Below are 27,546 nucleotides of genomic sequence, written 5' to 3'. Positions count from 1 at the left end.
GCACAAAAAAAAAAAAAAACAGCTCACTTTAACATCTTCTTGCGCTCATATTGTTTAAAATCACCAGCACAGCACCAGAATCTTACATTTATACAGTGTTTTAATTTGAATAGAAACCAGGAAACCCCCCTAATAATTTTTTTTTGCTTTATTGTCCTGCCCATGGGGAGGCTTATACAACGACAGTCTTTACAACATGTTAAAAGACAACTGCGCTTATCAGTCACATTGGGAAACCGTGAGCTAGTGTTACAGTACAGTACATAACAGAGACCTGGCTTAAAGCAGACGATTACATCAGTTTAAACGAATCCACCCCACAAGACTATTATTATAAACACGTTCCTCGTCTAAAGGGGAGAGGGGTGGTGTAGCTACAATATACAACAAAATGTAAGTAAACCATAAATCCGAACTAAAATTAAATTCGTTTGAAATAATACTGTTGAATATGGAAATAACTGATCGTAACAACAAACAGCTTTCGTTCATTTTAGCTACCATATATAGGCCTCCGGGCCACCACACAAATTTTCTTAAAGAAATAGCAGACTTCCTATCTGAGCTTACAGTCACTGTAGATAAAGCTCTTATCGTTGGTGATTTTAATATCCATGTGGATAACCCAAAAGATGCATTAGGACGTGCGTTTATCGATGTTCTAAATTCTCTCGGTATTAAACAAAACGTGTCAGGGCATACTCGTAAGCACACATTAGACTTAATTCTGTCACTCGGACTCAATATTAATGACATCGAAATATCACCCCAGAGCGATGCCGTTTCAGACCATTGCCTTGTGTCATACTCAATACTTCTAGATAGAACCGCTCAGTCTACAACATGCTACAGATTAACCAGAACAATAATTTCCACCACTAAAGATAGCTTTATTAGCACTCTTCCAGACCTGTCTCAAATGAAACATGTAGCAGATAACCGTGAAGTTCTGGATAATGTAATAGAAAACCTGAACAACGTTTGCTCTAGCACATTGGATGCCGTTGCTCCCATTCGAAAAAAGAGAATCAAAGAAAAAACGCCAGCTCCATGGTATGACCATCATACTGCAGCCCTTAAAAAAGTAGCTAGAAAAATGGAAAGAAACTACCGAAACACAAAGTTAGAGGTATGGCGTTCAGCATGGAAAGAGAGTGTTCAACACTACAGACAGGCTATTAAGACAGATCTACCTATCTCAGTACGCTTATTAAAAAAAATCATAACAACCCTCGTTTCCTCTTTAGCACAGTTGCGAAACTGACTAGAAACAAAGAACAAACAGAAACCAATAGTAAACTCCAACACAATAGTAACGACTTCATGAACTTCTTTACTAACAAAATTATGTTTATTAGGGAAAACATAGAAACTACGCAAGCAGCCACCACTCTACCCAATAGTACATTTACCACTAGATAATCATACGAACATCTTGAGTCATTTAAACCTACTACAATAGAAGAGCTCTCTAAATTAGTAACGTCATCTAAATCATCATCCTGTATATTAGACCCCATTCCCACAAAATTACTAAAAGAGGTATTTCATGTAGTGTCCGACACGGTACTAAATATCTTTAACTCATCGCTAGAATTAGGATACGTTCCAACAGCTTTCAAACTAGCAGTTATTAGACCGCTCATTAAAAAACCAAACCTTGACCAGGGAGATCTTAACAATTTAAGACCAATCTCAAATCTACCTTTTCTTTCTAAAATATTAGAAAAAGTAGTGGCAAGTCAGCTACGCACATTCATAGCGAATAATAATACATATGAAAAGTTCCAATCAGGATTCAGGCCCCACCATAGCACAGAAACAGCGCAACGTCTGCCGCACAGCATTCTTCCATCTTAGAAATATCTCAAAAATACGCCATATGCTGTCTGCATCGGATGCAGAAAAGCTTATCCATGCTTTTATGACCTCTAGAATAGACTATTGTAACTCGTTACTCGGGGGATGCAATGCAAATCAGGTAAACAAGCTACAGCTGGTTCAAAACGCTGCCGCAAGAATGCTTACTCGACCACATTAGTCCAATTCTGGCATCTTTACACTGGCTACAAGTTAAATATCGCATACAATTTAAAATATTACTAATTACCTACAAAGCCTTAAATGGCCAAGCGCCCTCGTATATTAAAGAACTACTATCAGAATACAATCCACCACGTAAACTGCAATCACAAAATTCTAGTTACTTAATTATCCCTAGAATATCAAAAGTGGCTAAAGGTAGTAGATCCTTTTCCTACTTGGCCCCTAAGCTCTGGAATGATTTACCAAATAATGTTCGAGTATCAGACACAGTCGAGCAATTTAAATCTAAACTTAAGACATTCTTCGTTAACAAAGCATTCACATAGAATGTCCAGTAAATGTACTTTTCCCGCAGTAGTTATTTTGTCTAGAACAAAACACTCACATACCTCATATGGGTAATTTACTCTTGCCGCAATAGTTAGCCTGTCTGGAACTGAGCTGAATTAAACCACTATAATGTATGACACTTGCATTACATGCGAACGGCCCCTACCCTAATAGAATTCTGTTTTTGTCTCCCTGTCTCGTCCTCGACCCCAAGGACAATGAGACAAACAGACCCAGTTCCTGTTGCTGTGAAGGTCATCGTACCACTGATCTACTGGCTGCTTCTTCAACGTTGTCCTTCAACGTGATGCCCAGCCGATGCACGACAAACAACCACCGGCTGAACCAGTTTAATCCGCTTACCTGCTTCCTATCCCTACCGTGTCTATATATGTAAATATATATAAATTTCTCCCAAGGATTTTTGTCCTTCTAGGAGTTTTTCCCACCGGGTTTTCTCCTAGGGGTTTTTTTAGTCCCAGGGAGAGTCAGCCAACTTTGGCTTAACTTAGCACTTTACTGTATACGTTACATTATTAATACGCTCCCTTGTACGGTTTATCCTTAGCCGCTATATTCTACTTCTTATACTATCTATTGATTTTCTGTGTTCTCCTCTACATCTACTCATGTAAAGCTGCTTTGCAACAATTAACAATTGTGAAAAGAGCTATATAAATAAATTGAATTGAATTGAACTTTTGTTTAAAAACATTCCTAGACAACTTGACATTTGACAACTGACAGTTTTAGTCCAAAATATATTTAAAACTCATTACTAAGCCTATTTAGTCAGCCAAAAAGCTCCTATCATGATTCCTATTTAAATCTTTTTCAGTTGCTTACATCTGGCTGCCACAAAATCAGAACCAGCAGCTTTAAACAATATAAAATATTCACTATAATAAGCCCTGTTATTCACTTGCATCAGTGGTCTCAAACTTTGTGTCCCGCATGTGCTTTTAAGAAATTAAACATAATTGGGTACGAAGAACAACTTTTATTTACTTAGTTTCAAATTTGTTTGATAATTGATTTAATGGGTTTAAAAATGCATGTTAAATGCCAGTCAAGGCGCTTCTTCCCAAAGCGCTCGGGAGGATCTTCCGTTGCTACACAACCATGAGCCGTGCTCTCTGTGACAGTGAAAACAACGAAAAAAGCCTGATAAGAGTTTATTTGCTAATCTGCTCTTCACGCCAATCATATCATTGTCACCATGCGATCAGTTAATCTGGTCAGGACTTTGGAGATATGTTAAGGTTACTTTGTGGGGTTACTCAGCTGTTACTCAAAGAGATGCAGCGAGGTTAGTTCATGTCAAGTAACAGCTTCCAAAATTGACACCTTAGAGAGAGAAAGCGGGAGAAGTAATGCAACACATATTGAACTATGGATGAGAAACAGATGTTGATAAGAGGAGTGATAATGTATTCAGCTCACCCATCTTAAAAGGTGCAAAAAAGGATGTTTGTTTTATACATTTTTGCAATATTACTTGAAACTGTCTTTACTAAATGATAAAAGACTATTTATTAGCTGCACTGAAAGTAATTATATTTATATACGTCATCTGTGCACAAGATAGGGCCTTAAAAACATCAGCCAATTGCTTGGTCATCACATAACCGATTGGCCCTCTGGCTTGTCAATCACTGCCATTACGATCCCTGTGAGAGACGTGCATGCTCCAGTAACTAAACACAGGCGACGCATGCGCACAGCGCATGAAACTCTGTCTTAAGTTTCGGTTTGTTTTCATTGTCGATCCTGCTTTCTCCTCGAATTTGCACCACGGTAGAGAAGAAACTCGAAGGAGGACGCAAAAGAAAGACTTTTTTAAGCTGATGGGAATTTGAGAAAATTGTCAGAAGAACGTAATGTAAACAGAGTCGTTATTGGAGAAACATTTCAACGCTGGAGAGCAATGAAGGAACAGAGGGGTGTCAAGACAGACGCGCAGTTCGCAAAATTCTTCCCGACAGTGATTATTTTTTCTTTGGGGAATAATTATTGTTGTACTGTTATTCAAGTATATTGACGTTGTTCTTGTACTGTAGTTGTAAGGCAGTGACCAGTCTGCTACATGCTAGTTGAAATGGGAGTAGCGTCGACTGATCTAACGTTTTAACGTCTTATTTGATTATTATTAAATCATTTCACATAATGAATCCACTGACGCGACACAGCATATGCCGGTGGTAAACAAACACTCATGTTCAAATATTCGTGCACAAATTTTGGAAGGCGTTCCCTAGAAATAAGCCGTGAAGGAGGGAGGCTGTTCTTATGCATGCGCTCATTTCAAAAACTCAGTAACCGTTTTTGGATTCTCAGTCGGCGAAAAACATCCTCTTTTGCGCCTTGAATATTAGTATATAATAAAGTATATCTTATATATCATGATGTTGCTTGCTATGCAGTTACACAGAGCAGTAATATTAATTTTTACAGAGATTGAACATAATCAAGTCAATACTGTGACTCTTAAATCTTAAATAAAACAAAGCAGAATCACTAGGTGGCAAAAGATGTATAATAGTTCATAAATGTTTTAAAACAATTGAATTTGTTAGTTTAATGCAAGGTTTGAATAGAAAAAGTTATTTAAGATAAGGTTAAGAAAATAAGTCATAAAATAATAATAATAATAAAAGACGAGATAACTCGTCAATTAAGGGAAAACGCTTCCTTGCCAGTGACAAGAATTTTCCGGCTTTCCGCAATACCGCTATTATCCACCAGGTGCAACTTATACAACCCGGAAGTAACGCCTCACGTGAAAGAGAAAGACCTCCGTGTATGTTTTAAAGATCGCTTTGCATCTGATCTCTATCAAAAGTCCTTCACAAAAATGGAATTATCTCAGCTTTTTGCTCAAAATTGGGTGTTTTTGAAGAAACCTACCCATATTTGAGAGGTGATAAAAAGAGAACTAATGAAGGTAGAATGAAACATTTTTTTTGTTTGAAAGCAGAGAGTCTGTTCTTTCATTTGATATATAGTTTGTTTATATATTTAAAGAAGAACATTTTCTGAAAGGCATTAAACTTTTGTAAAAATTATGAAAAATGCTGGCGCTGGCTGGCAACTTTTTTTTTAAACGCTGGCGGGGAAAGAGTTAAATAGTACAGTACTCAGTAAATTGCTGATTGTGATGTTTTAAATGAATTATGGGTTTGTATGTTTTATTGTATTGTTTTTTTCATGGATTTATGTAATATAATGTAATCTTGTTTTATTTACTTGTCGGACCCCATGAAGAATTGCCACTACCTTGGTAATGGCTAATGGGGATCCAAATAAACAATAAACTTGTCACTTGAATGCTTTCATTATTTTGATTAATGGTTGTGTAATGACTCACCTCTTCTTCTAGTCTGACAACTTTACTTTGAGCATTATTCAAAGCCTGTTCTAATATTTCAATGTGTCGCTGCTGATCTTCATTGGTTGATCGAAGACTTGATGCCTCCATTTGTAATTTCTCGAGATCTTTCAGACTTTCTCTTTCTGAGAATAAAAAAACATCATGTTAAATTCAATGTAGTTTATTTTAGAATTAGTACCAGAGGCTTGTATAACCTCTAGAGTCATATGATCACATTTGTGACTGAAAAAAGCTGCCACCAAGGTGGACAGTCACACACTCGTACATTCAGCTGCACAAATGGTCTTTTTAAACACACAAAGGGCGGCAGTGGTTCAGTGGTTCATGTAGGTTCTCTACAAATTGGAAGGTTGGTGGTTCAATCCCCAGTTTCACCAGACCAATTGTCGAGGTGTCCTTGAGCAAGACACCTACCTCCAGCTGCTCCCGATGAGCTGTATGGCCCCCAAATTTTTCCAGAGAGTTATTGATAAACGAGTGTTTTGGTGGCATGTAAGTACATTTTTTCATCATATGTTTTTTTCAGTTTCTAAGTTGGGTGTGTAAGTTACCAAATCTAATGTTTTGTCATATTACTAGGTGTCTTGTTGACTAAAACATAGCATCGTTTTGAAATATGTCTGCAGCTATTAGCAACTTTTTTTGTGGGCTTGAAAATATTTTAAAGCTGTGTTACAACTAACCCCTCAGCACTTATGATATGAAAACCGCTTAAGTAAGCATAATTCTTGCTGTTGTTTTAAATAGGCTACACACAAATGATTGCTGGCTGCTAATAGACCTTTTGCGAGTTGACGTCACAGTTACATCACGCGCGCATGTGGTGGCAGAAAAACAGTGGAAATGAATGAGACACGAGTGAAACGAACAATATAACTCACTAGAAAATGTTTTGTTGTGCTGTTGAGTGTCAGAATAGGAATGCCAAAATAGATGACCTTCGTTTTTATAGTATATCGTCGTCGAAGACACATTTGAAGATAAACGTAGGTGTTTATGGTTGCAATAAAAGCCCTTAACCGGACAGACTGGAGTGATGAAATCATCTGAAAATCTTTTAATTATTTGAATAGAAAATAATTAGAGAAGATATCCGGTGTTCTGTCGAATTCTGATCCCTCTATGTGTTTCTTATAGCGTTTTCATCACGTTACGTTTATAATTTATTTAGAAAGATTAAAGATTTGAATTAGTTCATAATATCAATAATATTACCATTTATTAAAGTTTTCGTATTTTTTTCATTTTCTATTACTTCTTTTTACCATATATCTTAGCCTATGTCTTCTTCCTGTTTGTTCTAAATTATGATGTTTACTAATAAATATATAAACATAGCACACACACACACACACACACACACACACACACACACACACGATGTAAAGTGTTAATAATATATAAACAGGCCTATACAAGTTAATTTGTATGTAAACATAATAGTTTTAGATCAAACACATAGGATAAAAATATAAGGAAGAAATTGAAAACAGGAAATGATTAAATGTTTAATAAATGATATTATACAGAATACATGATAGTATTGCTCTTATAAGTAATTCAGAGATTCATACTGTAAAAATAATTGATTTACCAATAAAGAACAATACATATACATTACATACATGCAAGCAAGCATATCAGTGGCCAAGCCATTAAAACTTTTAATTTATTTAAAAAATAAACGTAACTTGGTGAAAACGTTATAAGAAACATTACATTTAAGAGAAATATAGGGGACCCAGACTTCTACAGAACACCGGATCCTTAAAAATCACAGTTTAATGCTAAAACACTTCACACAGCTATTGAGAAGCATTCACTTTCTGCCACCAGTTGGGCTCCGCCCACAAAAAACGTCATCTCTGTTTGCAAACACGCAAAAGGTCTATAAAATAAATGTGCCCGTCTTATCAAAAATTGTGTGTCAAATGTATCTTTGTTCATATCTTTAATATTGATTATTGAATAAGGTCACGTCAAAGATTGAAATCATTATAAAATGAATGGCTAAAATCAGACCTTGATGCTCATTATCTCAGAATATAATTTTTGAAACTGTAGTCTAGTTATTACAGACTGGGTCACATATAAACAAATGTTTTGTCATAATTGTTCTCACATTTTTAGACATTTGTATCCATTTATAATTGAACTATTGTTAGAAAAGGGCTGGATGACTGAATATAGTGTGGATACCTGTCTATTATAGACAGATAAATAAACAATATCCACTTCAAGTATATAGACAAAATAGTATTAAAATATTTGCCTGCAAGCTTAATTTTTATCAAGTGTTACAACTAACCCCCTGCCTGTTACAATTAACCCCACCTATGGGGTAAGTTGTAACGTTTGCACTTCTTTCACGTTTGGTGTAATTGTTCAAGAATGGTAAGTACTAGAAACAAACTTCAAATGTTCATTTGTAGCAGAGATGTGTGTGTTGCTTGTGTAAAAATATAATTAATCAAACTTAAATATTTTTTGAATGATTGAGCCAAAACCAAAAAGCATTAGGTTGTGCCCTGCTCTTCCCTACTACTTGTCTTGTGGCTTACTGTAATGCTTGTTTACACAGACAGAATTATTTAAGTGTAAGAGATAAAGTGAAACAGGAAGTAAAGGGAGGCGCATAGGAAATCATTTAGGTAGAGGGATTTCTAGACACATTTATTGCAGAGATCAGAACTGTAATCAAAATTTTTTTCTAACAAACATTTGTGTAATAATGTACAACAACCAGAAAAAGATAAGTGTCTTACTTTGTGAAAGATAAAAGTGTCCGTCTTCCTGTACCTTTAGCTCCTGATTGGCCAATTGTTGATTTGCAGTTTCCAAACGGTCTAGAAAACATAATAAAAAAGTCTTATTACCAAGTGCCCCAAAACAGCAACATCATAACAATGTACAGCTTTGTAAACAAATTAAATAAAACAATGTTTTAAATATAACTGCAGGCACCAATTACAGGGCCAATTGTAACATTAACAGCTTAAAGCAAATGAGCTTTAACACAAGAGTCATCAGAGAAATGCCTATTTAAATACACTTTTATCAACTTTTTGTAGACAATATTTGAATACTTTTTTTTGTGAGTGTTCCTAGATAAGACATTTTGGGCCAGATTTACTAAACAGGGCAAATTAGCGCATGAGCGCAATTCCAAAAATGCGCTGATGGGAGTGGTGATATCTGCGGGTTATTTACTAAAAAAGCGCTAATTAAATAACACAGGCGCAACAGCTGATTTCCATAATGACCAACCAATCTACTAAGAGCAGCGCAAATTAGCGCATGGTTGCAAATAAGCAGAGATGATGCTCCTGCAGGTGCATGTGATATACAGGCCGATAAATAAAGGCAGAGAGACGCGTGAACTTATCTGGTAAAATGATCCTGGAAATCCTCTCCCTTCTACCATGCAGTCTCTGATTTCTGCGATGTCTCCTCCTAGCAACAACAATTGCAGCCATTTCGAGCGCAAAATGATTTAAGACATGCTTTTTTTCGGCGTTAAATAGTCGCGCAAATGCCATACATAACACATGCGCAAACATTAGTAAATCGCGTTGCGTGAATCATTTAAATAGCCTCCTCCCAAAATGTTTGCGTCTGAAAGGGAAACTCCTAGAAATGCATATGCAATCAGGTCAGTCGCAAAAAGAACTAGACCACACCTTTTCAGCGCTAATGATCCACTGCGCGTCTTTAGTAAATTCCGACATCGCTATTTACCGCCAAAATGATGGTTTACGCTGGCGCAAGCGCTTAGTAAATCTGGCCCTTTATATTTGCCCAAAATATTGCAACACCGCTCTTCCCAATTTGTCTGTAACTCCTTGTTACTTCTGGACTCTATGACCCTCCTTCTGAAGGAGACCAGAGCATGTTTTATTTGAATAAATGTCAATGGATGAAAGGCTTCAAGCATTTTTGTGAGAAACAAAGTGTATTTATTAGTGTACTAAATTGACAGTTAATCTTCAACAAGTTTTACAATAAACAATACTTTTGTTAGGAACTGTATTTACTGTAGGGTTTTCAGTAAAATGCTATTTTATAAGAGAAGGCAGAGTAGTGAATGTTACAAAAGGTAGGACTCTTTTATGACATAAAACAAATTTATGACATTACCACCAGGGCCGTACACAAGATTTTATAAATACAGAGGTTCAAATATGGATTTTTGGTAGCACTTTATTTTACAGTACGTGTACTTACCTTGTACATATATGGTAAATAAATTGTACTTACTGACAAATGTGTGGTACTTACTTTTAGGTATCTACATGGTAATTAATTGGTATCATTACTGTACTTACCAGTGGTACATACTTGGTAGTTATTATGTAACTCTAGATAAGTACTGGGTTATAACAGATACATACTTATAGTGTAGGTATACTGTAACTAACAAAAAACATTACTGTACTTACAAATAAATGTACAATATAAGTATTTAGTATTTACAGGCCAATTAGGGTAAATGACAGGTATTTATACTGTACATATATGATAACTAATATCAAACACAACTGTACTTACAAATTGTATATACATGATAAGTGTGTAGGCCAGTGTAAGTTCATGAAAGGCACATATGGTGTATGTATACTGTAACTAACAAGAAATTCATATATTTAATTTATATATATAAAATAAATAAAGTATAATATATGTGCTGTTAATGTCATACTTAACATATTAGATCGGAAATAAACAGTGACACAAGGTTCTGTCAGTTTGTGTGATTACTTTGTTATAGAAGTCTGTATCAGACCTAAATCATCTTTACTACATAGTTTCATTTTTTCTAGTTACGGAAACTGTTACTGTAGTTAATGTAGTGATTACTTTTATTTCTGGCGTTATATTACATTATTATGTCTCTAATAATATCGGTCACAAACATGATTCCTGCACGATCTAATGTGTTGCATGTTATTAACTTACTGTCATGCATTGTGTGCAACATTATTTGTCTCCCTCTTCATGTTTTGTCCACTTTCCCGGTTGCTAAAAAAACTCTTAAGCCTCCTAAAAGTCCTCGTCTGTGCTCCTAACAATTTTGACCTTAAGACCTCTTTTAAGGGTTAAGATGCTTTCTGAATTACTTGTTTCTTTACTAGGATTTTTTTCTTTAATTTTAAGAGTAAAAAGAGTTTGCATTAAGATTCTAATGAATACGGGCCCATGTAGATACCTAAAAGTAAGTACCACACATTTGTCGGTAACTACAACGTATTTACCATATACAATAGGGATGCAACGATACCGATACTGGTATCGGGTATCGGCCTCGATACCACATTTTCTAAAGTACTTGTACTCGTTAAAAGTCCCCCGATACCTGGAATCGATACCACGGTCTGAGAAATGTCTATGTTTGAGCGGTGTGTAAGGGGTTAATGCCTCTTGTGTTGTCTAAAGAGGCAGAGTTTACAACAAACTGGAAAACTAGTCCTTTGTTTTTTGTTAAATTATATGACTAAAGCTGTTAACTGTAAATTTAAATCATGTTTTTTTAAGTACTCGGTATCGGTATCAGCAAGTACTGAAATGCAAGTACTCGTACTCGTACTCATATTCCAAAAAAGTGGTATCGGTGCATCCCTAATATACAAGGTAAGTACACGTACTGTAAAATAAAGTGCTACCGGATTTTTTTAGGGCCGGTTTATTCAAATCTTACCCTGGAGCCGAGCACTACAGAGTTTAGCTCCAAGCCTAATCAAACTTAACTACCTGTGATTGTTTAGTGATCATGAAGACCTTGATTAGCTTGCTCAGGTTTGTTTGATCAGGGTTGGAGCTAAACTCTGTAGTACTCCGGCCCGCTAAGGTAACATTTGAATAGCCCTGTTCTAGGGCATGCATCCCAGAAAAAAAATCTTATTTCCCTGCTCAACATACATGAATTTAAAGGTCACATTCCTCCTGATCCCAACTTTTAAACCATGTTAGTGTGTAATGTTGCTATAATATCATAAATAATACCAGTAAAATGCTAAAGCTCAAAGTTCACTGCCAGGCGATATATTTTCTTTAACAGTAGTCCCCTTTCAAACCCTACAGTGAACAGCCGGTTTGGACTACAGCCCTCAACTTCCTGCTTTAATGACGTCACTGTTTTTTTGACTATCCGCCCACTGAAAATACATCAGTCGCCAGCTAAGCTAACAATGCTGTTTTTTCTTTTCAATGCCCTCGGGAGGTTGCAATCCCATGACGGCTTCCTTTGCTAAGGTACCATGATTGTGTTCTCAATGGTAGTTTGTATCAAATCGCTTGCAATTACAACACCTCATAGGGAGGGAGAGCAGGAGATGTAATGCAACACATATTGAACTACAAAAAAAAGAGAGTCTTAAGCCATCAGGGATTTACAAAACATTGTTAAAGCGTAACTAAACCCCTGGTCAGAGCCTGACTCCACCCACTGGCAATATTTGAAAAATGAAAGAAAAGTGGGCAGATCCCAACGGAGATAGAGAGGTGTGGTGAGATTGTAACAAGGGCGTGGTGAGCTTGAACCTGCTTACGTCACAAGGTATTTTCTGGGCCCAACGTCCAATAGGAAAATTCAACTGCAGTAGCCACCTTTCAACCTGAAGAGGGCAGCACTCAGATGTTTTTACACCATATATTGTAGTATTGAAACACTTTATATCCACATGTCAAAAAAGTTACTCAAATAAAAAAAACAGCACTGATCAAGCCCCATTCTTACAGATCATTAACTAAAAAAAGTTGGTTTAGGGTTTAGTTACTCTTTAAGAAAATGTGTCTTAAATGCCATTTTTATCTTTAATTCAAGCTTAGAAAAAATATAATATTTTGTATTCTCAAAAAAGCTTCTTAAGAAAGTTCTTCTTTTTTCCTTAACCTCCTAATACCCAAGCTTTGGGTTGTCTTTTTTCAGATTTCTTCCAGCTATTTGGGGTTAGGAAGAACCAATAAATATAATAACCAAATATTTTTCTTTGAACATGGTGCAGTGTTATTTTCCAAGTTTGTGTACAACAGGTTCCAGTTATACAGAATTAAGTAGTATGGTCCAAACAACAAAAAATGTGACGTCCACGTTTGTGGACATCCATCCCTTAGGAGGTTAAGGATGTTCTTAAAAAACCTTAAGAATTCAAATTCTCGAAAAAGAAACGTTAGGATAACCTTACAGTAGTCTTAAATCTCAAAATGTAAGACGTTTTATAAGTTAAATTGATTGTTTTAATTTAATTAGGAATTTCACACTCATAATTAATAAAGTTTAATGGATTACTTATGTGACGAAACACATAAGTATTAGTGAAAATATTGCAGTAGCAAACATTTTACTTCCTTCATTATACATTCATTGTGAAATTACTAACAGCTCAAAGACGCAATGAGAGCGAGTCGAACCGGCAATAGGGCAGTCATGTGAGTTGAGCGCTTCAAAAGCCTAGGCACACTTCACTCCCCATGTCCGTGTCTGTTGTACTGCGAACGTGTGTGCTTGGGAGATGGAGCCGGGCATGCAAAGTAAAGCATGCAAGGGCCCAGAGCGCTCCATCCGCATGACAGACTGATTGGGAGATTAGGGAATGATGTTTACTCACCACACCACCTTCATACACTAGCTGGCCTCTGTTACAACAGCAAATAACATATTTTATAGTGTTAACACCTGACTTATTTATGTAGTGTATATATATATATATATATATATATATATATATATATATATATATATATCGAGAAAAACTGTAATGCGATATATATACAGTATATATATATATATACAGTATATATATATATATATATATATATATATATATACTGTATATATATCACATTACAGCTTTTCTCGATTGCTAAAACACTGAAAACAATTTCATAACCATTAAGTCATTTTTTAAAAACCACACCCATTTTGCTGAACTATAAACCCTATTCCCTTGCTTTTACACATGAGTCAGATTTGGTGAACTGTTACTTCAAAACTCTACACACAAATCCCTACATTTCTCAGTGCTTACACCATGTGGTCATATGGGGAGCACTACTGTTCACTCAAGTCAGCACAGCTTAAGTTCAATTAGCAAACAATTACTTTGTTGGCATCGGTTTGGTGTCCCTACCCTTGGAAAAAGGCACAAATGTAAACTAAAACGTAAAATCTAGATTACAACAATTAAGTTACAATTACATTTTTAGTGACTAAAATCATATATAGACAGTTTTAGCAGTAACAACATAAACAAGTGGCTTTCGTGAAACACACATAACTTCCGGTAAACTCCATTAAGAATACATAACAACAAAGTCCTTCTAAAGTAGTTTATGTAACAAGCTAAATAAACAACGCGTAGATTACCTAGTAAACCAAAACTTTTGTTATTTTCGACTAGGTATTTCTTCAATAGTTTAGTTTAGCAACTAGTCAGACCATTAAACAAACAGAAACCGGATGTAAAGTTCCGACCAGACGCGTAATTGCGTCACCGCGCGTGCGTCCAATATCAAATATCAAATATATATACATCATCATAGTATAGGTGAAGCTCTATCTATATAGCCAGACCTACACTGCAAAAAATGATGTGTTTACACTTGCAGACAAGACATTTCTGATTTAGCATCGCAGGACTGTGGCAGGCGGCACAATGAATATTAACACAGAAGGTGTGTTAGTTCAGGGACAACACATTTAATGTGTCGTCCCTGAACTAACAAACCTTGGGCCCCATCTTGCACCCAGCGCAATTGACTTTGTCAGTGACGCATGTATCATTCGTATTTTGCACCGGCGCACAGCAGGTTTTTCCCTCCACAGACGTACGTCGGCAAACTAGGGAATGAATTTGCGCTCCCTGGGCGCTTCAGCGCAAAAAAGGAGGCATGTTGCGGCGCAAACCATACCTGATGCTATTTTGCATTTTCAAAAAACAATTGCGCCACTGACCAAAAAAAAACTAGTCTAAAGTCAGTGGCGCGTTGCGCGTGGTTCATTATGCTATTTTAAGGGCGCATGCTTGACCATAATGTATAGCGTGCACAACGCGCACACAATTTGCTTATCTTATCTACACAGATGCAACAGTTATTTTTGCAAATCATAAATTGTTACAATAAAAAATATTAACACATGAGATAAGGGGAATCATAGTGGTGAGCATTGTGGTGATAATTTTTATTTATTGTGTGGCTGCGTTAAAAAATTCTCATGCAAATAACGATTAAAATATTTTCATAAGTTTGTTGTGTGGCTGTATTACGTTAATTGTATGTAAATAATAATTAAAATGTTTTCATAAGAAACCTCAATGTATATGAACTTGATTTGTAAGTGTTCTTTGGGGTTGGACCTTGCTTGCGTTTCTTGGGTCCGATTTCAAAGCCCCCAAACCCTTTCAGCGGTGCGGGTGGATGCAGATTTGTGTAGAGGCAGATCCACCTCCCGTTACACGGCGTGCCCGATTTATGCTGGCAAGCTTGGGATTCCCCCGTCTCCTGACATCATTGTAGCGCTTGGCGCAACGATGGGGATCCCAGCTGATGAGACAATTGTGGCCATTTCCTCTCACGCATGTTTAACCTCTGCTGATTTGGGCTGGTTTCTCCTATCGCCTTACAAAACAACTTCTCTGTCTTTGACTGCTCTTACAAGAACGTCGGTCTCCTCGGCTGTGAACCGCTCCTGGCGTGCGCCTGGTAAATCCGTCATAATAATAGCAGCCCGCCATGGAACTTGCGCCCTTGCGTTTAAAGGGAATGTTGGATAGCGTTCTGATTGGTTTATTTGACGTTACGCCCAAACCACACCTATGAATAATGAACCTACTTCAGACCAACCTCTTATTGATTTGCGCCTGGCGCAAGAGTTATTTCTCACGCCGGGAAAATAGCAACAGCGCCCAAGATCCGCCCACAAAGTCACTTGCGCATTGCGCTTCGAACTTGCGTTTCAGATCGTTAAAATAGGGCCCCTTCTGTGTTAATATTCATTGTGCCGCCCACCATGGTCCTGCAACATTAGATCAGAAATGTCTTGTCTGCAAGTGTTCATTTATCACAAAATAGAGTAACGCGAGTAACCAACTCATTTAAATTTCAGTAATTGTAACTGCGTTACTTGATTTAAAAAAAAATACTTCGTTACATGCTCGTTACCGCTAAAAGTAGTGGAATTATATTAACGGAATTACTTTGTAACCCGTTACTCCCGTCACTGTTTTTAACACAACTTGTGTTGGCCCTTTCATTTATTTGAACATGAAATAACACCTTAAATGGCATGACACACAATGTGAAAAAATTTAACACATAATTTTTTGCAGTGTATGAGCGGTGTACAGAGTCAATCAAAAATGAAGCTAAAAAAACATCCATGTTTTTAGAAAGGCAGAACAAAGTGGGTTTAGAATCAAGGTCGAAAAAAACGTTTCTTCAGCATAGTCAAAACATGTGTAAAAGTATGTGTCTGTGTGTGTCTGCGTGTGTATGTGCACAACACTCTCTGTAGTCACACATTAGACGCATCAAACTTTATCAACTTGGTGACAAAACAAAATCAATTCAAATACAAGTGCTTGTGCTGTCTGTTCAAAACTTGTCAAAGCAGATGCAAAAATCTGCATTGTATGTAAGGTCAAGCTCAGACAGCACAAACCCAGTTTTTAAACAATCTTTTAACCCTACACAGACCAACACAAGGACCATAAAGCATTTTGCAGACAGACATCCCAACTCGTGCAATTCAGTTACATAACTGTCATTTTTTATTTAAACAAAGGGAATTAAATGCTTAAACAAGGCAGGAACATGGTGACCAAGAGAGAGTTTTAATGGTTTATTAGAATTAATCATTAAAACTGTCCTCAGGTATACTTGAGTACTGACCAAAGTATCACTGGTATCATGACAACACTTCGAGCCATGTTGTAGCTATTGGAAAGTGTTTTCTGTTAGAGAGAATATCTTGGAATGGACTCGGAGGTTTGTAACTTTGCAGATCTTTACTTGCTCAAACAGCAACATTACATACTAACTAAATTTGAAAAGCACAATAGATCCAATTTGAAAATTCTTTTGATTATACAGATAAACTATGCAAAGTTTTGAAATAATTATGCTATTGCATTCAAAATACTGTTACAAAACTATATGTCATGGTCTTGTCAGACCTTCTGTACTAGATTAAGGTCTGAGTGCATCTGACAGGACCATGACAGTATTATGTTCTGTGTGGGGACACGTGGAGTCATATTGTGTATGTGGCTTCCACGTGTTCCCACTGTCTTGTCGCTGTCATGGTCTTGCCAGACCTTCATGGCAGCATTTGTGTTTTGTGTGGGGACACGTGTGTTCACATTATGTATTTGTGTCACGTGTTCCCAGTGTCTCGTCACTTTTACCCTACTCCCTTATGTGCTCGTGTCTTACGTAATTAATTATGTTCACCTGTTCCCCATTGATGTCTTGTCTTTATATTGCCCTCTTGTTCTCTGTCGTGTGCGCGTTCATTCGTCCTGATTCAGTGTTGTCATTCCTGTTATCCGGTTTACCTGAATCGTGTGATCTACATCAATGTTATTTTGTTCCTGTGTTTTGTGTTCATCATCCGTGTTTATTTACCTGTTTCACCCCCACGTGGGTTTTTGTGTTTGTTTATTAAATAAACCTTCAGTTTATTTTATACTTTCGTTGTGTCTGCATTTGGGTTCTCCTTTGTGTTAAAGCATACCGTGACACTATGACAATTTTCTAAATGGCAATCTTTCAAAATTCCCATCCAAGGAACACTGATCAAACTCTCAAATCAAAACTTAATGCCCCTTGCAGCACTGCATGAAGTCGAACATGCGTAAAATTGCTGACCTCCGAGCACTCGTCTCTGCTCCTCCACATAATGGAGCAGCTGTATTTGCAAATACAAACACACGAAACGAGTTTGCACAAACATAAATGTGATCATGGAAGCGTTCAGAGTAACAGCCACATGTAAACAGAGGTCGTAGTTTCGAGCTTTGGCGCATACTGTGACGTTGGCCGCCTAAACATCTGTTTGTCTCAGTTCACATGCAAGCATGCAAAACAAAGGTTTTCAAAATATCCACTTAATATCCACAATAAGTTTTGCCAATACTCATTCTCACCTCTCAAGTCTCTGTTAAAGTCATGAAGTCGTCTGATCTCCCCCTCAAGTTTATTCCTCATGGTTTTATCTAGAGCCTCCCTTTTGGATGAACTCTTTACTAAACTCTCATATGTTTCAGATAGGTGCTCAACCTCCATCTCCAACTGCAAAACAGAAAAAGTGCCCATAAATGTTGCATAATAGAACAACCATATATGTCTATCATATTTAAATAAAAACAATGTTTAATTCATTCATTAAATGATAACAAAATGTAAACAAGATTTACCATTTCATTATAGAAAACTGTACACAAAATATGTTCTAAAAATGAAAAGATAATTACATGACCTGGTGTGGCCACATATACTGTATATGGGCATCACATTTTTTGTTGTTTGCACCATAATACACATAATACATAATTCTGTGTAAATGGAACCTGTTGTACACAAACATGGACAAAAACACTGCTTTTTGTTCAAATAAAATATTTGGTTATTATATTTATTGGTCCTAATAGCTGGAAGAAATCTAAAATGCAAGCCAAACCAAAGCTCGGGTCTTAAGCCTGGGATACACTGCACGATTATTGACTATCCCAGATGAAAGATTACCATCATGAAACAATCGTCGGGATTTCTGTGATCGTGGCTCTTAAACAGTGAGTGAGGTTCAAAGGCTTCCATTTTCCCGGTCTTGTGCCCAAAGATAGCCTACGATAGTTTTCGGACAGTTGCGCTAATATGTGACGCAGCCGTCGAAGCCTTCATGTCATCGTCGTACAGTCTGACGTACCCAAGTTTAAACGATCCAAGTCGCACAGTGTGATAAGGTCTTATAAGATCTTATAGGAGTGCAAAAATCCTGCAGTGTATTCCGGGCTTTAGGAGGTTAATTTTCATGTTGGCAATGCATTGTCTCTGTCAAATTGAAATATAATATCCAACAGATGATGTGGCATTTCATTTACACTAAATTTAAATATTTGCGGTGTTGCCTTGAGATAAAGGCAAATATGAAAATTATTTTTAAATGATTTTTTTAATTAATGCTCAACACCATTATAGTGACAAAAACAAATTAAAATGTAAAGTTCAGTTTTCATGTTTTATTTTAGTAAGAACATACATTAAATAATGCAAATTATTGATGTAGATATTGTTGATTAATGAAAATGTAATTAAATTAGAATAATATAGATTTTCAACATAATGCAACAGTATTAGCAGCAGGAAAAAAGTAACAAGTGTTACTATCGTCCCGACAGGAACTCATGTCATTTAAACCTGATTTACTTGTATTTTGAAAAACTCTGAGACGGCAAACTTTGGGATGTATGTATTACAGCACTATATAACATGTAGATTGCTCAGTGCCGTAACACATGAAATGAGAAACACAACAAATGACTGCTTTAGGAATTTACTTATCATCATTGAAAACAGCTTTCTGGACCTACACGTGCAAAACCGTGACAAATAACACGATATTTGTCAGCTCTGTCAAGGGTTGCGGGCTAAAGATGCTGTCATAGTTTTGAAAGCAAATGTAATCAGGGCTCTAAGAAAATAACTTTGTAACTTTCTTCCCATGTTACTTTCGGCTCGGATCTCCCCTACACTGAAAAAATGATTCATTCAATTTACTCATTTTATTTTAAAGGGGGGGTTTAATGGTATTTCAAGCATTCTGACTTATTAACACAGTTATAGAGTTGTTTCCTCATGCTAAACGTAGGCAAAGTGTCAAAAATGCAGTATTTCTGTGCCGAATGCACTTCGCCAGGGTTCGTACAAGTTTCGGCAAATTTTTTTCGATTACGGTTCTAACTGACGTTTCAGGGGTTTTCGATACGTATCACTTCTTTATATGGGCTTCCGCCGGAAAACTTCCCCCGGAAAACCCCGCCCAGCCGTCAGTCAGCGGGAGACGCTAGAGCTTGCTAACAGCTTATCACGCCACTCAGCTTTGTTTAATTTCAAAAGTCAACAATGGCACAACAAGAAGTGTGTTTTTGGATGTAAGGAGAAGACATCCAGCCTTATGGAAACAATGGATATAGTTTATTATACGGATTAGCAGCGGAGTTTTGCGTGTGTGTTTGATGCGGTGGATTTTCATGACGAGTTACACGTGGTAAGTAAGACTTCTGTCTTATGTTGGAAATAGGCGCGTGTATATTATATAAATGACACAAACATGTAGTGAATCATAAGTTAAAACAGTGTTGTATAGTGTTCCATGACTCGTACTCGCTCCTCCCATGTTATAACTCCTCCTTCTTCATTTTTTCGTACGTTATCGGAAAGATTCGGTAAAGCTAATCTTTCTTTTATAAATCTGATTAAACTAAAGACTCTTCAGAGATATAAAGGATGTCATACTACTCCATAGGTACTCCAGATTAATATCAGAAATGCAGAAACAGCGTGTGTTACGTGAGCTTTAAAGTAAGCGGTTGCAATCAATTTATTTAAGCTACATTTAAACAAAATGTAAAAAAAATAAATGTATTGCGACCAATTACCTTAAAAAACTTAGTAAATTGAATAAATGATCTAGAAAGGATTAAGATCTGAACAAAATTGTTTATTATATTAGGCAATAAAAACGGTTTTCTTTTCAAAAAGTGGAGGAAAGGATGACAGTGAGTGACAGATGATATTTATGACCGTGTACATTAGCCTTTCCCAAAGACTGCAAAATACCAAAATGTGTTGTAAATTAAAAGTTTATCTTATATGTCACTTGTAAATTATGTTGTTAAGCCACATGCATGTATGCATCAGGATAGCACCACCTCCACCCTTATTTTGGGCCAGGAAAAACCCTGCAAGAGCGACGAGCATTTCATCAAAAAAGCAAGCCTTCACATTCATGGGGCAGCACAGGTGATGCGTGGCACAGAATACAGATGTGAAGCTACTATGTGCTTTTTTGTAAAAAAGTTGCTATGTTGGGAACCCTGCATCAGACACTCTCTGCTTTGTGAGCAATTAAACCCACCCAATAAGCCTTAAAACAAAAAATTATTTAGCGATTTTTTTCACATTTTCATTTTAGTATTGGCAGTTTTGCCTTGAGTAGTGCAAATGTAATGTCAAATCATCAGTTGGATTTTATTTTTCAATTTGACAGGGAAGATGCATTATCACATTGTAAATGAAATTAGTTATTTACATTTTTAAATTTGTCATGTTTTGCATAAAGTTTTCTATATTGAAATGGTAAATCCTGTTTTCATTTTTATCATTTAATTATTTTATCTAAAATTGAAAGAATATGCCTTTCATAAAATATTTTCATTTTAAAATTTTAATTACTCATGCCATATTTATATTGTATTCTTTATAGTATATTAAACTGTACTACTGTATATAATTTACATCCTTTAATATACAGTATAATTATATTTTTCCCTGCCACATGTATGCTATTGTTATGGAACAATTAAAAAATACCTCTCATACAGCTACATAAAAAATTGTTTTTATAAAGTCAAATGTGTGTTTTGTGTTTTCTAAACAGACATATAGATAGATATTAGATCTACATATTGTACCTAGACATTGTGCCACTGTGTAATTTTACAAAGAAAAAAAATGTCAGATACCCGCTTTAGTTTGCCGGCTTTCTCACTTTGCTTGAGAAGTTCTTGTCTCAGACTTTGGTTCTCTTCTTTTAGGATCTCTAGCATCTGCTGGGTATGGCTTACCATAGCAAACACTTCACCTTGGAAAGGCTGCCCTACAGGGGCCAGACGAACAGATGGCCCTCGGTTTACAGATTCAACCTGAGCAGAAGGAAATCTCATGGTATGTGGTTGTGATGTATCCTGATTCTGCTGTTGAGAACCCTGTGAAGGCAGGATACAGCTCTCAGTGTACACTAGACTGTTCGTCTGTTGGCATTGTGATGAGGCACTGGGAGATTCGGGCCACTGTCTAGAATGGAAAAAGACTGAGAGGTGAGTTGTGTTAACAACTGTCTATATAAAATTGCAAGAATGTAGTGTGCAACCTCTGAGCCTTTACAGCCACCAAACAGAACTACAAAACATAACTGTTCACATTCTGACATAGTTTGAGAACTTAAAAGTCCCTCTGCAAAATCATGCCATTGGCTGAAGTATACACTTGAAAAAATGCTGGGTTATTTCCAAACCAGGGTTGGGTCAAAAAAGGACAAACCTAGACCTTTGGGTTATAATTCAACATATACTAGGTTGTTTCAAACCAAAATGCTGGGTTGTTTTAACCTATTGTTGGCTCAAATATAAAAGTTTTAACCCAACTGCTGGGCTTTTCCCTTTTTGACACAATGCTAGGTTGAAAATAACCCAACATCTTTTAGTGTAAGTTGAAGAACAGACCAATGTTTTGAAAGTTCTATTAAATGATTCCTGGGATAAGAAAAAGTCTTTTAAAAGGCAGCACATTACTTTTAATAGTCTGTAACAGTTACCTGGCTACATTTGTATGTTGTACTGTTTCAAGCAGGGGTGATGTCAATGTGTCACTGTGATGGTGAGTGTGTTCCAGAGACCCTGGGTTTAAGTTTAAAGAAGGTGGAAGTATTGTCTGTACCCTGAATTTGAAGGGATATTCTGGGGGAGGACCTCTTTGCTCCAAAGACCATTTTGGTGAGGGTAAGGGAGATGGTGGTAGTGTATTCGTAGCAGCCTTGCGAGTTGCAGAAAGGAAATTTGGTGTGCTTTCAGCCTCATGAGTAGAGTCTCCTGCACTGGAGGAAGTAGAAGATCCTGCACTTTGCTTAGCTCCACTGGATTCCAGACCGAGTTGCAGGATTCTTTCACTAAGTGAACGAACATGACCATGTTTCAACTCTGACAGGGCTTCATCTTGAAGAAACATACCACCAGTGCCCCCTGGCTGGACCCATGGACGACCCTCCGCACTGGCCTTTACAGGTACTGCAGGGAGAGAGGTTGACAAAGATGACAGAAATGAAAGGGAAGAGAGCGAATGTGCACTGGACAGTGATGGAGGACAAGAGTGTGAACCAGTGGTGCTGTCAGATACTGTAGAACGTTGTTGCATCTGATGAATCTGGTTGCATTGTTGCTGACATTGGTGAACAAGGTTTTCATTGCTCTCAAGGCTCTGGGGGCTTTGATTTTGGGACTGAGGGTCAATTTGATCGTGTTCTCTTATGTATTGCGGAGATTGGACCTTAGCCTCCTCATAAGATGGAAGCTGCAGGGTGTCAAACCCGGACAAATTAAGAGTTGGTTGGACTGCTCCACCTGCACCCTGGCTTACTCCAGAAATCTTTTCCATAGAGCTACTATCCACTTGATGCTCCTGGCCTTGAGGTTCTTGTCGTGGCTGACTTTGTGGGAGCACAGGGTGATGGGCTATCTGACCCTCCTCTTGAAGGAGTCGGTTCTCTGTAAAAGGTAAATTGCTTGGCATGTGAGAGCTGTTGCTGTCTATCTCTCCTCCAGTTCCACTTCTTCCGTATCGCAAATGTTCTTGCATGAGCCTCTGAAGTACGGTTCCAGATTCACTGTCCTCAGATCCATGCATGTCTGCTGAAGTGGAGTTGGGCAGGAGGTAGCAGGGATATTCACAAATGACCTTGATGATGTTACCTGAGAAAAGAGAAGCATTAACATTTTTCATAGATATTTATTCATTTAGTAAAAAGACTTACAAATGAGAGAGAATTTGACATTTTTCTAAAAGCAACAATAATCCTAATTTTTACATCCTTTCACAAGTAAAAATTACTAAATCATCCTAACAGATTCTATATTTTGTCTTTTTTGAGAGTTCTAATGTACTGTTGTGTATATGTGTCATTTAAATATCTGCAGTGACATTCAGGATTACCAAATGTTTCAAGGTTGACAATGTAGAACCACTTACAAATTAACTGACCGACTCCACATATTAAAGGACCTGAGTCCTTTCAGCAAGTATAGTAAGATGCTTCATTCTTTTGATCTGTTGTCACCAGTGCCTCGTTCTACAGTATGCTGTATTGTGCCGTGGCACCAGGTTTTACTTACTTACTTATTCATTTAGCTGACGCTTTAATCCAAAGCGACTTACAATTGCTATATATGTCAGAGGTCGCACGCCTCTGGAGCAACTAGGGGTTAAGTGTCTTGTTCAGGGACACAATGGTGTATCACAGTGGATTCGAACCCGGGTCTCTCACACCAAAGGCGAGGGTCTTATCCACTGCGCCATCACAGTGGATAAAGACTGATATTATGAGTTCAAGCTCTGGTATTGGAGTGAATCTGGACATGCTTGAGGCTATTGCAGAGAGGAGATTCATACTCAAACTGCTGACCATCATGGACAACACCTCACAATACAATCGTGACATACTTGCTGAAATGAAAAGTACATTCAGCAATTGACTGATTCAGTCCAAGTACAACGGAGAACACTAGAGGAGGTCATTCATGCCTACTGCCTTCAGACTTTACAATTCATCCACCTTGTGCAGAGGTATCATTCATTAACCCTCTGTCATGGAACTCTGCATCTATTCTACACTGTGTTAAAACACAACCACAGTCTAAACACAAGCACCACTCTTCTAAAGAATGGTAAACACAAAACACCAATTTAAAACAGAAGCTCTTCTAAATCTTCAAGATAAATATAACAATGAATAAATTAGTTTAGATTAAACTCCTTTTTACAAATTTAAACACAACAAAATTAAGTAAGATTCACTTAATGTGTTAATTTAGAATTACTCATATAACATTTTTATATATTTATAACACAATGTATCAATACTATTAAATACACAACAAAAAAGTTCAATATATAATGCAAATTAATACAAAATAAAATCGCTTAGTTGTACTATTTCACTGTTTCATTATTATCCAATGGTGGTTGAAATCTCTATTCTTATTTTACCTTGGTGCAGCATTGACACAATAGATTACACAATCTTACTCGATCGACTAGAAAACTATTGGCATCAGTGGTCAGGCGTTAGCATGGTTTCGATTATATCTAACCAACTGCTATCACTTTGTTTATGTAAACGAGGAAGAGTCATATCACGCCCCTGTTAAATACGGCATACCACAGGGAGTCTGTGAGGTACCTGCCAAAGCACATTCTATTAATAGTCTCAATTAGAGCTGTAACAATTACAGTTTTTCTGAATTGCTAAAACACATTTTTTGAAACCATCACTCCTTTTCTCAAAACCTTAAACACAAATCCCAATTTCAAACACAATTTACAGAACCCCTGACTCTTCCAGCAAAATCAAGCAATTCCTTCAAAACCATTTCACTTGTACTCAAAATCAAACTAAGCTTTCAAATCATACACACATAAGTCTATTATATAAAACACTACAAGCATCCATTAGACACTAACTTAAAAAATGGAAAGCACAGCATCCAGGACATCTGCTTACAGAAAAATACACGTTTATTGTACATAACAACACACTTGACAAATACTGTTAAAAATCTCTATTACTGTAATCACAAGTTTAGTTCAGTAAATATAGTGAATACTTTACTGTAAGTATTGCAAGTAATAGTACATTTTCAATATTACTGTAAGCAGCACTTGTATTTTGTAAAAAGTCAGCAATCCAACTGCAAATTTTGCCAATTGCATCGTCTCTGGTGTCCTTTTCTTCCTCATACTCCTCATCCGCCTCTCATACTGTTTCCAATCCACACAATTGGTAAAAAATACCATTAGATAAAACAATTTTGAGTTGTTGTGTTTACTTGATGATAACTGTGTTGTAGTTGTGTTTAACTTTTGTATGCCTGTGTTTAGCATTTATAAAACAAGTGCATTGCAGTGTGAAATGTGTGTTTTAGTGAGAAGTTTGTGTTTAGTGTTTTGCAAAAAGAGTGCATGATTTGACAATCACCACTTTGAATTTGGTTCAGAGATTGGGGTTTAGTGTTTTAGCAATTCAGAAAAACTGTAATCGTGCAAATGCGCGTTTTATCAATGAATGAATTTTAATGAATTACGGTGAAATCCCGGCACATCCCAAAGCCAGGGGGCGCTCTCGTGCAAAAACTCCCTTTGTGCCACAGAAGAAGTAGCATTACAAACGCTATTCCAGGAAATTTCTGCAGGAATATTTATATCGCTGCTCTTCAAAGTTTCAGGTATTTTCATGATAATAACGAATATTTTGAATGATTTTGTTTAATGAGTGTTGGTTTTTGAATGCACGTTATAAACGACTCCGAATGATTTTAGATTGATAAGGACTTCTGACCACATGCCATAGTACACGCACAAGCTGTGCATGAAACACAGAATTGCAGCCTTGCGATTCAGAATCGATTTCAGACAAGCATTTTTAATGGGACACACGATTAATCGTTACAGCCCTATTGTAATATTTATTTATTACATATTTTTCATATTAGCTTGGCTTGGTTTACGTATGTTAACATTTTAAACAATACTAAAACATATCAACAAGTAAAACAAAAAGGTTTTGAGTAGACTATCAAAAAGTAGCCCTCCAGATTGTTTTATCCATTGTGGTAGCCCTGTTCTAGACCCTTTAGAAATCAACACAGTTCACATTTTCAGTCATTTTATATAATTTTCATTTAAATGAAAAGAAGAGTTTTATTAGCTTGCGCACAAAGGTAGTCTCAGGGCCAAACCATAAGCCTTACCGAAAGAATTAACCATTGTGAACTACAAACACTAAATGTTTTACGTTTCATCCTACATTCATTTAAATGTAAATACAAAATTAATTATTTTGTAAAGTAGATTATTTTAAAGATTTTTTTACAGTGCCACAAACACAAGCTAACCTTTAATGAAATAAACTGGGAATCAACGATACTTTGCAGTACAGTATTTTGCGATACTAAAAACCTGTAATGATACAATGTGCTTAACAGAGTGATTGGGATGTTTATACTCTTTTCATTTTATTTGATGACCAACTCTGAGCCAGCATCACATGTGCTTCACCACAGTCACACAGATATCGCTTGAATCACCTGCAGCTTGAACTAAAGGTCAGAGCAACATAACTTTGGACGAAAATGAAATTGAAATAGAGGATGCCCCGTCATCTTTTAAGTCCGACATCTGGAATAAACTAAACTTCTTTTAATGTAGGCACAATACTTAGTCCTAAGTATATTGCATGTCTGTGCAAACATATTTTTATATTGTATATAAAATTTATATTGTCTTTTTCACCATTATTTACTGTGGAACCATTAAGGTCCACCTTATGTGTTTCAATGAGGAATCCATTTAATTACAAACTTTGATGATTTTCTAAGTAAAAAGTGTTTAATGATAACATATCTTTGTGTGTTTTCACCTTACCAGCCTTTTACCTAACCTTACTTATTACCTCAATTTACAACTATATTTAGATGGGCCTGAAAATTACACACCGTGTAAGATCATTATATAATAGTTGTCTGCTAATGTGTATTATTTGTTCCCAGCAAGAAAAAATACAGCACCTGTCCAAAAATTGCTGAGGCATGATGCCTTAAACATAAGGGCACAGTACATAAGTTGTCTGTGTTAGCAAATCAGTTTGGTGTGGACAGAAAGTCTTCGAAGTAATAAATGAAGGTCAAGAAAGCCAAGAGTTTATGCTCATTCGGGATGACAACCTGATGAATGTT

The 27,546-nt window shown here is 36.6% G+C and overlaps 1 protein-coding gene across 3 annotated transcripts in view; it reads right to left on the bottom strand.

Annotated features, from left to right (window-relative positions):
- Nucleotides 1–27,546, bottom strand: part of amotl1 (angiomotin like 1) — a 66,017-nt gene that overhangs the window by 22,369 nt on the left and 16,102 nt on the right. For all 3 annotated transcript variants that reach the window (XM_065281899.1, XM_073815639.1, XM_065281898.2), the window contains exons 2-6: nt 22,359–23,508; nt 21,508–21,838; nt 17,911–18,055; nt 8,533–8,613; nt 5,744–5,889 (exon numbers count right to left, since the gene is read on the bottom strand). In XM_065281899.1, coding sequence (XP_065137971.1) covers nt 5,744–5,889; nt 8,533–8,613; nt 17,911–18,055; nt 21,508–21,838; nt 22,359–23,443 — 1,788 coding nt within the window. In that variant the 5' untranslated portion in view covers nt 23,444–23,508. The remainder of the gene's footprint in view (nt 1–5,743; nt 5,890–8,532; nt 8,614–17,910; nt 18,056–21,507; nt 21,839–22,358; nt 23,509–27,546) is intronic.

Source organism: Paramisgurnus dabryanus, chromosome 8 (genome assembly GCF_030506205.2).
Source record: "Paramisgurnus dabryanus chromosome 8, PD_genome_1.1, whole genome shotgun sequence".
Classification (NCBI taxonomy): domain Eukaryota; kingdom Metazoa; phylum Chordata; class Actinopteri; order Cypriniformes; family Cobitidae; genus Paramisgurnus; species Paramisgurnus dabryanus.
Note: the sequence above shows the minus strand (reverse complement) of the source record. Positions and strands in the feature narration are given on the sequence as shown.